The 12,754-nt window shown below is 41.5% G+C and overlaps 1 protein-coding gene across 3 annotated transcripts; it reads left to right on the forward strand.

The window, feature by feature from the left end:
• The first annotated feature begins 2,945 nt into the window (after positions 1–2,945).
• Positions 2,946–9,210, forward strand: LOC119294734. 3 transcript variants are annotated; one of them, XM_037572988.1, is made up of 11 exons: positions 2,946–3,093; positions 3,507–3,658; positions 4,269–4,390; positions 5,296–5,404; positions 5,486–5,525; positions 6,195–6,284; positions 6,392–6,491; positions 6,590–6,729; positions 7,683–7,785; positions 7,968–8,545; positions 8,656–9,210. In XM_037572988.1, exons 2-11 carry the CDS (start codon positions 3,517–3,519, stop codon positions 8,924–8,926), a joined length of 1,695 nt encoding a protein of 564 aa, XP_037428885.1. In that variant the 5' UTR covers positions 2,946–3,093; positions 3,507–3,516; the 3' UTR covers positions 8,927–9,210. The 3 variants fall into 3 exon arrangements, with proteins under 3 accessions (XP_037428885.1, XP_037428886.1, XP_037428887.1); XM_037572989.1 differs by having other exon boundaries at positions 7,968–8,512; XM_037572990.1 differs by having other exon boundaries at positions 2,948–3,093; positions 3,511–3,658.
• The last annotated feature ends 3,544 nt before the right edge of the window (positions 9,211–12,754 follow it).

Consider the following 12,754-nt stretch of genomic DNA (forward strand, 5'->3'; position numbering starts at 1 on the left):
ATCTTCAAGACCTCTATGTTCTTCGCCAACGTCTAGTGATCATCGTAGTTTTGTGAGAATAAATGTCCTCTCATTCTTTGGCGGTGCCATGAGATTAGAGAGTTTTTTGTCCTCGCAGATCCTATTATTCGGATCTGATGAGTTTTTGTTGGTTTGTCAAGCTTTTTTTGTTGGTTTGGTTCTTTGTGGAGGTGAAACATTTCATCGACGCCATGATGGAGATATAGTGATTCGACGGCCTGCACTTCTAGGGATCATCCCCTACCCAAGTACGTTCACCGATCAAGGCTTCCCATCGTCTTGGATGGTCGACTCAAGGCGCTTTCAAAAACCATTATTGATGATGTTCGTGCGGGCAGTGGCGGCGCTAGGATTAGGCCATGCCCCAGGCAGCCTTTGACAACTGTAGCACTGTAGCTACAGTGCTCTTTAGAGAGTACGAAGGAAATCAGCCTCACGCCCCAAGCAGCCGTCCGGGCTGCCTGGGGCCTGTCTCCGCCGCTGCGTGCGGGTGAAAGAGTGACAACATAGTTGCCCCTGTCCAATTGCTGCCTCTTTACCGAAGTCTTTGGAGTATTTCTCCGAACAAAGATTGATACTGCGAAGAAGGTGTTTTCAAGGTTTCATTGTAATTCTTAGTCATAGGATTTACTTTGTATTTTCTTGGATCTTAGATCCAAATAAGTGTACTTGTAATTGTTATGATTATGAATAAAGTTACAAGCGTGTCTCAAAAAAAAAACCTGGATTGTAGAGAAGCTGTCGGCATGATCAATGGGAAAAAATAAAAAAGCTATCTGTTGCAGGTCCTATCGTGGAGGAGATCAAAGGCCTCATGCAGGGCTGGCAAGGATGCAAAGTTTACTTCTTTTTTTGCGAATAATGATGCAAAGTTTCCTGGAGAAGGAGATCAGCTAACCGAGCGGCTCGCATGCTAGCTAAGCTAGTGGTAGCCGGTAGGTGATGAAATTTGTGCGGAATGGCGATCTATGCCTCCTGATTGTATATCGCATGTAATAGCGGATGGGATCCCAACCTTTGTTTAATGAAAGAACTTATTTCCGGAAAATCCATCTCTGCACCCAAGCTCATCTGCACCCGCACTGACAAAAAAATCAAAATAAATACTAGAAAAATTCAAAAAATTCAAAAAAATGTGCGGTAGAAAATTTGATGCGTGAGGTTCACTCCAATTCTTAAATTATTTGGACGTCTGACGAGCTCTCAGCAAAAAAGACAAATTGGGGGTCTGTAAAAATATTTACTGTTCATGTACTGTTTTTGTCCGATTTGTCTTTTTTAATGAGAGCTGATAAGATGTCCAAATAACTTGAAATTTAAAGCGGGCCTCATGCATCAAATTGTCTACCGTATAAATTTTGTTTTGGAATTTTTTGATTGTTTTGGAATTTTTACGAATTTTTTCTAACAGAATGCAGATGAGCCTGGACACCAAAACGCCCTACTCTTTATTTCCCTTAAAAAGAAGATAACGATAATGCCTTGAAGACTGACCTTGACAGAAAAGGATAGAGACGAAAATGTTGTTGGCTACTAGTAGTTGGTGTAATGGTGTTTGAGCGGCAGAGGCAATAAGTGTACGGTGTGGACCAGAATGGGACAGGAAATAAATCAAAAAATATACTCTGCATATTCACTATGAATATGAATGAAATGGGAGCACTAACTACGGCTTCTTCTTTTTCTTAGGCTGCTCATAGTGGAGAGTATCATATCCTAGTATCATATGTATGATACTAGTATATGATACTAACTTCATAGTGTATAGTATCATAAAGTAATATCATAAATAATCATATTTATTGCCATGCATGACACAAAGTAGTATAGTATTTAACATGATATCTACTTATGTTACTAAATGTGGGAAACTTTAATCTCAGTTGGACCAAAGTGGTTTGAGCAATGATCGTTTTGGTTGGTTGGCTATCGTGGTTGGTTTTTTTGCCGCATGTGCACTTATAAACAGGCCCATCCGTTGGAAATCAAACAACGTACGTGAATGTTGGAATAGACCTAGCTGCAACTAATTACACCAATACGTGATGTTCTGTGCAACAAACCCATAAAGTAGATGTTTTGTGCAAAATCAACACCAATAGTTAGTGATTTGTGCAATTACCTCCCAGTTCGAGCCTCACTCCTATCCACTAATATTAAAGTTGGTGCTAGCTTCTCCTTCGACCAGCACATCTATCTCTATATCTATACTTGTATCTATTTCTAATTTTATATTTATATTTATCTCTACTTTTTATATACTTAAAAACTAGTAGTTCCTCGTCAACCGGTTCTCCACCTCCTACCACGTCCCTCCATCGATTTATTTCATCCAACCAGTTTTTTTGTCCCACCACAGCCTTTGTCCATACTTTCTTTGTATGTTAATCAATCACCTTAATTTACTTATTTTTTGAACCAATTTTATCTTAATGTACTTACCAAACTTCTGATTAAACTATAAGATAAATCACGGACAGGGTTCTACAAATATTTATTTACATAAAACGTACTATTGGCTATTTATATCACGTTGCAATGCACGAGCATTGTCCTAATATAGTGGAGTATATCATCATCATTATAGAAAGCCTGAAAGGGGCAAATCCAACTATCTTTTTTTGAACTATCAATTAATACCCAACCCCTTTTTTTTATCAGTAAAAGTATTCCATGTTAAGAGAAAACTGTCAATTGCTGGTTAAGTCACTCTTCATTCTTGATCTATCTTATGTATTCACAGATTGTCTTGTAAACACCAATTCTGAAATAAGAATTTTCTAAACTTCAGGCTGAGAACTTCTTAATTCTTGATTGAAACTCTTGAAATACAGCGCACAGAAATCTGTCCCTTGTGGGCAGAAGAGGGAAAAGAACCCCTCATAACTCCTCGGTCGGCTGGGTGGGCCGCACGAGCACCGACGAGAGTCAACAACAACTATAAGCCGATCGAGGCCGAGCTTCCCTGCTCCTCTTGCCTTCTCCGTCTCCCTCCCTTCCGCCCCTCTCCCTCGTCGATCACCACCAGCTCGAGGTCCGGCTCTCCGTCCCGGGGACCGATCTCCGCACACGGTAAGCGTCCGTCCAGCAAGGCTCATATGGTTTCCTAATTTCGATCCAATCCATCTGGCATCTCCTCTGTTCCCACTCACGGGCTGCTCTGTTCTGCATCTGGAACACTGCTTCTTGCCTGGATTGGATTGGATATCCCGTTTTACTTGCTGGCGCTCCATGGGGCAAATTTCAGGAGCCGAGCTCCTTAATTTTTCCGTTTGAGTGGCCTTCGCTTTCTTTCCACCTCAGGAGCGCACGCCTTTGACGATTCTTTCCTTTCTTACTTGACGCCTTTAGGCCCTTCCTTTCTTTCTGTGGGGATCTTGGGCTCGTGCCGTGCGGATTCTATATTCGTTTGATCGGTTTGGTTTTGGAGGATTTTTGCGATTTTGGTTGTCAAAGCTCTCATCTTCGTTGTGTTGTCGGTCCAGGTAGGTGCCCATGGAGACGAGGAAGGGAATCCTGGAGCTGCGCGACCGTCTGGACAAGACGCTGGCGTGCTCTGATCTCGCCGACGAGGGCTCTTTGATATCTCTGGTCAAGAAGCAGATTTTGGAGTCGTCTCTGCCCGGCTCTGACCAAGGTTTGGGTCTGATTACTTTTTTCTCTGGTCCATCTTTGGTTAGCTAGTTCATTTGTACCCCACCACTAATAGTCATAACTGTAATTACTTTTCTCTCTACCTCCTATTATGCCATTAGAAACGTGTGAGTTTTTCCATTGCTAAATATTCCCGGGTAACATTAATGTGCCATATGTGTAATTAAATTGCTGGTTGAATTTAAGGATTAAATGCAAGATTTCAATAGTACTATCTCTGTCATGGTTTATTAGCCCCTTGGTATTTTTTGTCAAAGTTTCACCATATATTTAACTAACAAAATGTTAATGCCCGTCGTAAAAAATTATATCGTTGGATTGTATTTGAACATAGTTGCCGACGATATTATTTTTTGCTGTGTATAACTTATATTTTATTAGTTAAAATCGTGGTCACAATATGACTCTAAATACAAAGGGGGCTAATAAATTAGGACGGAGGTAGTAAAATCGGCACCTCTTATTTTTGTATTACTGAATTAAACTGCTTTGTGATTTGTATCTTCCCATCCGAATTTGCTTCTCATTGTAGATTCATTTCTATACCAGCCTACATGTGTGTGTGTTTTCATTTTGGGTTATGCCTTCTTTAGGCAACATTGATTTGATTGCTGAAGCACGAGCCAAAGAAGTCTCGAATTTTCTTGAAATGCTAGACACTTCAGGAAATGAACAGCCTTCAGATATTCGTGGGCCGCAACAGAAGGAGTGGAAGGTATACAAATTAACTAAAGTTAATATGCTTGTACAAAAATATTGTGAACATTATGTGATTAGAATGTGCAATAATAAATTTATGTTTTATTGTTTTGCATCATAGCGTAATCAGTTCATTGATTTCTTTCTTATTCTATATTTCAAGAGTGCAATAGTTTACCCTTTTTTTGTGAACATGAAGAATGCCACAAGGCCCAAGATACAAGGGTGGTGACAACCAAAACCCAAAACAGAAAAACAGAAACAAAAACAAAAGAAAAACAAAACAGGAACGCTTATTCTAGGGCTACCAAAAAGGAGAGGGATAAGCGGACATGGAGTTTTGGTTCCCAGCTGGATGAATATTAAATTAAGAAAAAATAGCAATGAAATCTAAAAAGTTATGAAATTTTTTATGGCAAACATTGATGCATCTTTCACCTGTGTGCAATGTTTCGTGAAGAAAAAACATTTGTAATGCCCTGGAAAAAAAATTGATGCTACAAAAAGACTATTTGTGAAAACATTTTGGAACGCAGATTTTTTTTTGCCCAGACCTCGACGAATGTTATTTCACCAGGGAAGTTTACATGTACGGAGAGAAGTAAGCAACATTTGTTTATTTTAAAATAAAAATCAGATTTACAAAAAATATATTTTTGCTATTTTCTTGAGTTATGCTATTCGTAGAAGGAGCATTTAAGCTTGGGAGCAGAATGATGCTTTCAGGGATAAGCAGCACCCTTGTCAAAATACATACCACCAAGAGTGAAATGTTTTACCTTTGTTTGTAGTTTAGTATTGTGCTCCAAAGTTGGCTGTTCTTTTATCTTATTCCCTCGTTTAGAGAGTGGTTAATTGTTTTCTTTGGTCTCCGTGCAAGTTCTATGAATTGCTTGAATGATCGGTTATTCTATTTTGTAGGTGAAGCAGGATACAGACCAATTACGGGTCATGTACCGCGAAGGTCCAGATGGGACCCCATTTCATACTCTTCTTGCTGAAGGCTTTGCTGATGGTCCTATTGATGTTTGTAAGGAACTATAACCCCACATTAATGAGTAAATCACAATAACTTCAGATAGCCACTTAAGCTCGCTGTTTTTATTCATAGGTACATGTGTGTCATGGGAATCAGGTCTATACAGAAAATGGTGAGTGTAATTGTTTTGTAGAAAAATGAGATCAGTACATTGCTTTCTTTATTGAAGATAATAATTGTCTATCTTTACATTTAGCTTCGCATTCTTGGGAACTACACATGATGTTCTCAAATTTTTGTTTGACTTGTGTACCACTAAAATTCTTTATAGTATTGAACAAATAGATTGCCATTTCATGGGTTCTTAACTCAGCTTCTTAACTACTTCTGCGCGCTCTTCATTGTAGGCAAACTATTTATGCTACGTATTAGAATCCTCCTCCTTGATTCCTCCAGTCACATTTGGTGCCTAATTCACAAGTCTGCCACCCGTGCCGGTTTTACTTCCAGTAGCCACATATCTTGCAAATACCCACTTTACTAATGCTGTACAGGTGCATCTAAACACCATGCAGTGATTTGACAAGACATCATAAAATTGTTTTTCACCCAGTATATAATGATTGGATTACACCATTTTCAAGAGAATAAATATTGGATTAGCCCACTACGTACAGATAAAGTTTTAAAAGAGTGTTGATTCATACGTGATGCTCCATGTTTCACAAAGTAAACATGTTGCCCGTGGTGTACTTGAACATTGAAGTCAACCTCGGCCAAAGAAAACAACAACTTAGTCAAATGAATTCCCTCATGAACTTATGAGATTGTTTTTCTCTAGGTTTCCGCAGTACAATCTGCCAACATTTAAAATTGCTCAGTCAGGCTGCTTGAAGAAGATTCGGATTGGCGAACAAATTTCTTTAATCAGGTTGGTTGAAGACTAAATTTATCTAAAGAGTCCTTTCTTACATTTTCATTTGACCTCCCTTTTATAGCTGTTGTAGCTAATTTTTTTATTCACTATTTGGAAGAAAGGGTGAAGGTCCCCTGGCCAGTTTCAGAGAGAGAAGCTCTTCTACACTACTTTCAGTTTGAGTATCTTAAAGAAGACCTTGTCATTGTGATCATGAAAACTGTGCGTAGGTTGATTTTTATTTTTGTGAACCTCTTCCTACAGCCTTGATAGTCTGTGTCCTAGTTTGTTTATTTACTGCTTATTGACTTGTTTTGCAGATATCCAATTTGGATAATTTCAGTATGCAGACACATGGATTTACTATAGATGGAATCCCTGAAGCTGGTGACACGATTCGGATGGATGTAGTTGGAGGCTTTGTCTTACAGAGGATTACCAAGGAAAGAAGTTTTTTCAGGTGAAGTCTGATTTTGCATTTCGACAACTGATAACTCATAACTGAGATAGAGCACCATATGTCATCTGAGACCACTTCCTAGGCCTTCGAAATTGTGCACACTATCTTTTCACAAAACCAATCAATATGGCAACCCTTTCAGACGAGTATTGTTGTGGATGATCTTTGTCACAGAAAGTAGGGGAATTCATTGAAGTGAAAAAAAAAACTTGGGTGGGAGGGGGGAGGGGGTTCTGTTGTTAGTTAGGCCTGTAGGCCTTTTTGTAGCCTGCTTGGTTTTGGTTTTGTACTTGCGGGTTCACTAATACACAAAATTCACACATTTTTATGTGTGCTCGAAAAATAAATAAATACAAGCTCATGAACAGTCTGCAAGATGGGCATGAGGTAACAATCGAGGCTATCCTCTTACATATTGCCATGGCCTAACTAGGATATGAACATTTACCGAGCCTGCTGCCTACTCCTATCACCCATGGGCATGAGATAACAACCATGGACATATTGTTATATATTGCAACCCCCACTTTACTGAGCCTACCACCGACTCTCGCTCGTACCATCACACACCAGGGCTAGACTGGAGATAAGGATTAAGCTCCACCCTTTAGGGCTCATTCGGTTACAGGATTTCCAAATCAAAGGAATAGGAGAAGTATAGGATTGTGATGCCCTCTCTCCACTTCAATCCTTAGGAATTTTCCATGAGGTTTCATCTAATGCTAAGAATCCTTAGAAATTAGGCCAATATGTACACAATCATATGGAATTAGTAGGCATACATAGGTAAAAAACCTGAGGATCAAAATCCTATGGAAATCCTCCAAAAATCCTGCAAACCGAATGGGTCTGTTACTACTACTCTTTTATTCTAATCACATACTTCTATACCAGTATTTATCAAATTTACTTCATGTACCTGTACTTCACTTTTAACCGAATCACTCATTCAGGGCAGTAGCTAATATGGACATTAAGCTAGACTTTGTTCCCCCATGGCTGATCAACTTTATGTCAAGACAGCTAATCGGCAGTGGGCATAAGCTATACCAGAAGGTTAGTAGCTTAACCTAGTCTACATCAGTATATATGATATTAGTGATGAACAAAAGTTGACATATTTCAAGTCACAACATGGATTTCTTCCCAGAAATATCATGTGATACTTTAATGTCGAATAACGATGTCCGGGAGAGAAATATGCTCTGTTAATTAATTGTGTATGGGCTTATCTGCAGGCTGTTAGTACTGTGGCCGCTTGTGATGAAGACTACAAGCAAGCTTTACGAGCACCGCTCTATGCAAGAATACGCGAGTACCAGCATTCTCCTGACAAGGCGAAGGTGACTTCAGTTGAGGAAAGCGCTAATGAAGTGCTCCCTGAGAATCCCACTGTAGATAATCCTCTGGCAGTCACTAACCTCACACCATGCAGTGAGATTATCGAAGAGGAGAGTGAACAGAACACATCTTTTAAGGTGGATAATCTTGCAACCCGCTTTTCTAACCAACCAGCCGGGCAAGTGCAGCAAGTTGATAGTCCTGACAGAACAGTGAAGCAAGCACAGCAAGTCGAAATTAAACAGTTGATTAGTCCTGAGGTGCAGAAGGCTTTGGGCATACTGGACACTGCCATTGCAGTTCTTCAAGGCAACAGATCTGCAAACATCAGTGCCCTCAGAAAGCTCCTTAGTTATGATGCAATGTCGGAAGAAGGCAGAGCCATCAGTACAAAAAATTCGCATGCCCTCGATGTTCTCGATACAGACAATCTCCCAAATGGATATCCTCTTGCCACAGCACCTCATGATTCAAGGTCCACATTAAGAGATATGAACTCATTGTTTTTTTAAATTTGTGTTTCAGTTGATGGTCAAGAAGGCATTACCTTACATTACAATTTAACTTGTGTCTTCTTTCATGCAGAGAGAACCGCCAAACTTATTTCTTGCCCGATAAGGAGGTGCGCGACAGGGAGGAAGGCGCTATCGGAAGTGACTCTCCTAAAAACATGACCGCTTCTACCATAACGACGACAAAATCCATGACATTAAGGAGCACAATAAAGGTGCATGAAGAAGAGACCCTGAAGAGCGATGGCCTCTATCAGAACGGTTTCCACAGTGCCAAAGAGCCCAAGAGACCAAAGAAGACCAAAAGGTGGCTTTGCTGCTTAACGCCTAGCACCATAGGATGACGAGAACCCATTGTAGGGGCTCTCATTGTTAACGCTTGATTTTTGGTTGTACATCAGAAAATAGACGAGCTACACACGATGGAACATGGGGATCAGATGGCAATTCCGGAGGCAGCTTGTGAGATAGTTACAAAGATTAGATTATGTCTTTGGTAAATGTATAGAAGTTATGTTGTTGTAACATCATGTCAAACATTATTAGAGCATCTCCAACAAATAATGTAAAATTGGGTGCTCAAAAACGTTTTTAGGGCATGAGAGAGAAGGTTTTGGTCACCGCAGCAGTTGTCACTTTAACAAGAGGATTTGCTCAAAAAAATTGACTTCTTCTCTTTTACTCCACAATTGCATCATATTGAAACAAAATATGATATGGTAATTATGACTTTGCGAGACCACAACACTCATAATCAAACAACATATCAAATTCAAGTTCAAATCCACTAGTACCTTGTGCATCACAACCACAAACATAAGTGCATATATGAATAAATATCACTCTCAAATAGCATTGCCTCTTGCTTCCTCTTCATCATTTGCTTCCACTCAATTGCTTACTTCCTCTCCATTGCCATCAGTGCCATCACTGTTTTCATTTTCATCCATTGCACCATTCATACCATCACCCGTGGCTCCCATGGCACCACCCATATGCTTTTCATGTCGCTAGATACCCATGGCACCACGCATGCCTCCCATACCGCCTATGGCACCACCCAGTCCTCCCATGCCACCTCCAGTGCCACCCATAAATCCTCCCATGTCAAACTCTTCCATCATGAAGCCTCCCATAGACCTTGCCACCAACACTTGATCACGGCACTCTCAAAGTATGCTTTTGCCTTCTCATCAAGACCACTTATGTCCATTGTCATGAGCTTTTGCCCTTGTTCAATCCCCTTGATTCTTTCTTCCATGGCCACCTTCCTCTCCTCAACCCCTGCCTTCTTCTCCTCGGTTGCCGCCCTCCTCTCCTTGGTCATCGTTCTCCTTTCCTCGGCCTCCCTCCTCTCCACTATTTCTTTAGATTTTGTGTTCTTCCTTTCTTCGACCATCTCTTTTCTTATAGTCATGATGGTGTCCAACGATTCTTCCACATCATTTTGTCCTCCCTTCTTCGACTTGTCTTTTCCATTCTTTCTTCCATCTAGCCTTTTTTTAGGAGCAACCGAGTTGGGAGTGGGGCATCTTCTTCCATCCTCGGCACTTGATGCATCATCATCAACAACAACAACAATTTGTGTTGCATCTCCAACCGAGCTCTTGGAGTTCTTCCTAGGAGCTTCATATGACTAGTGGTTCTTCCACTTCTCATTTTCAAGCTTCATACAATAATGATGCAAAGTGAATGATTTGTCTTTCTTCTTTGAGTCTTGTCTTCCTCATCCCTTCTACAATTCTTGAGCAATGCTGGCCTACATACCAAAATTGAGAAAATAAGTTAGCTACCGATACATACAAGAGATGGAGAAAGTAGTTGGTGAATTTGGACAAAAGAATCACCTTCTCATGGTATTTTGTACCACTTGGGTTCATACATTGAAGTTCTATCAAGAAAGTCTGACCACTTTTGACACTTCGGCGTATAGTTGACCATTGATGATCGGAGTGAAGCATGCGAATGATGGATGCCACTAGTGTTACGTGCATCGACGTACTCATAGATACACTTCCATTAAATGGTTATTGATTGCTCAACATCGATGACTGGATCAAGACTAATTTTTTCCATGCTACACATAGCAACCTGTCTTTGGCGGTAGTGTGGTTTGCACTTCTTCCATTTGGATTTATATCAAGAAAATCCTCCTCTTCCATGTCAAGAAGGGGCTCATCTTGTGTTTCATATTCTTGAGAGGGGATTTCTTGGGGGACAAAATCTTTAGATTTAGCATTTGCTAATTGCAAAAAAGTTTGATCATCCATGCTACATGCACCAAATTTGAAGAACACATGCACACATCACATCTCAATTGCGTACAAAATGTGGAATGCCATGTTTTTTTTGAAAAACCAGAGAAAGCAAAAAAAATTAGGTCATTTAGCCGAGCATGTTGGGGACGCCAATGGTTGAGACCACGGGTGACATTGGCTCATCCACGTGTGGCAGCGGAAGGGAAGGGGAAGAGATCCTTGGCTGTTCCGAAGGAGCCACCTCCACTGTGGAAGAGCTCAGTGGCGTCGAGACTGCTTTCTTCCTCTTTGCATGGGCAACAACCACGATGGACGGATCCCACAGTGGCCTTTCCCAACGTCGACGGCTCATGGCTTCAGGGAGGATTGGCTACGGCGATGTGGACCAATGCATCCCCACCGACCACGGTGGCGGATCATGGCAGTAGACATTTGCGGGCTTTGGCCTGGTGACAACGACAACATGAACTGTTGGAGGGGCAGTTGTAGGCTTGGCAGGAGCAACGGTGAGGGTAGATGCATCGACAATCGCATTGGAGGTGCCTTCCATGGTGGATCGATGGCCAGTGGTGGTCGCGGGTCGAGCAGCGAGAACTTTCAGCGTGGCGGTTGGCGTTCACGGGACTATTTTGGGTCTTTGCAGCAGCCAGTAGAGGTGATGCATATTTGAAGCACTTGGGGCTAAAATCTAGGGGTTGCTGCAAAATAAAGTTGGGCACCTAATGAAGGAAATATTCCTTAGAGTCAATAATAAAGTTGTTATTTTATATTTCCTTAATTCATGATAAAGGTTTATTATTCATGCTAGAATTGTATTGATCGGAAACCATAATACATGTGTGAATACATAAACAAACACCGTGTCCCTAGTAAGCCTCTACTAGACTAGCTCGTTGATCAAAGATGGTTAAGGTTTCCTGACCATGGACATGAGTTGTCATTTGATAACGAGATCACATCATTAGGAGAATGATGTGATGGACAAGACCCATCTGTTAGCTTAGCATAATGATCATTTATTGCTATTGCTTTCTTCATGTCAAATACATATTCCTTCGACTATGAGATTATGCAACTCCCGGATACCGGAGGAATGCCTTGTGTGCTATCAAACGTCACAACGTAACTGGGTGATATAAAGATGCTCTACAGGTGTCTCGGTCATGTCTACATAGTTCTCGAACCCGTAGGGTCCGCACGCTTAACGTTTTATGACGATATAATATTATATGAGTTATGTGATTAGGTTACCGAATGTTGTTCGGAGTCCCGAATGAGATCATGGACATGACGAGGAGTCTCAAAATGGTCGAGAGGTAAAGAGATATATATGACGATGGTATTCGGACAACATAAGTGTTTCAGGATGCACCGGGTAGCCATTGGGTCACCAGAAGGGGTGTAGAACACCCCTGGTAAGTGTATGGGCCTAATAGGCCAAAGGGGGGGAGGATAGATCAACCCCTGGTGCGCCCCTTCCTTAGACAGCTGGCCCTAGGGGAAGGAAAGGGGAGGGGAGGCCCCTCCTTCCTTTCTCTCCTCAAGTGGGAAATGAAAGAGGGGGGGGGGGCACCCTCCCCCGCCTTTCCCCCTCACTCATACAAGGCAGGGGGAGGGCGCGGCTTGGGAGAGACCCCAAGTAGGATTCCTCCTACGTGGGCGCCCCCTTTGGCTGCTCCTCCCTCCCAACCACCTATATATATGTGGGCGGGATTTTCCTAGCACACAACAGATCAATTGTTATCCGTGTGCGGCGCCCCCTCCACCGTTTACACCCCCGGTCATATTTTCGTAGTGCTTAGGCAAAGTCCCGTGGAGATCACTTTGTTGGGGAACGCAGTAATTTCAAAAAAATTCCTACGATCACGCAAGATCTATCTAGGTGATGCATAGCAACGGGGGGAGAGTGTGTCC

Source organism: Triticum dicoccoides, chromosome 4B (genome assembly GCF_002162155.2).
Source record: "Triticum dicoccoides isolate Atlit2015 ecotype Zavitan chromosome 4B, WEW_v2.0, whole genome shotgun sequence".
Taxonomy (NCBI): domain Eukaryota; kingdom Viridiplantae; phylum Streptophyta; class Magnoliopsida; order Poales; family Poaceae; genus Triticum; species Triticum dicoccoides.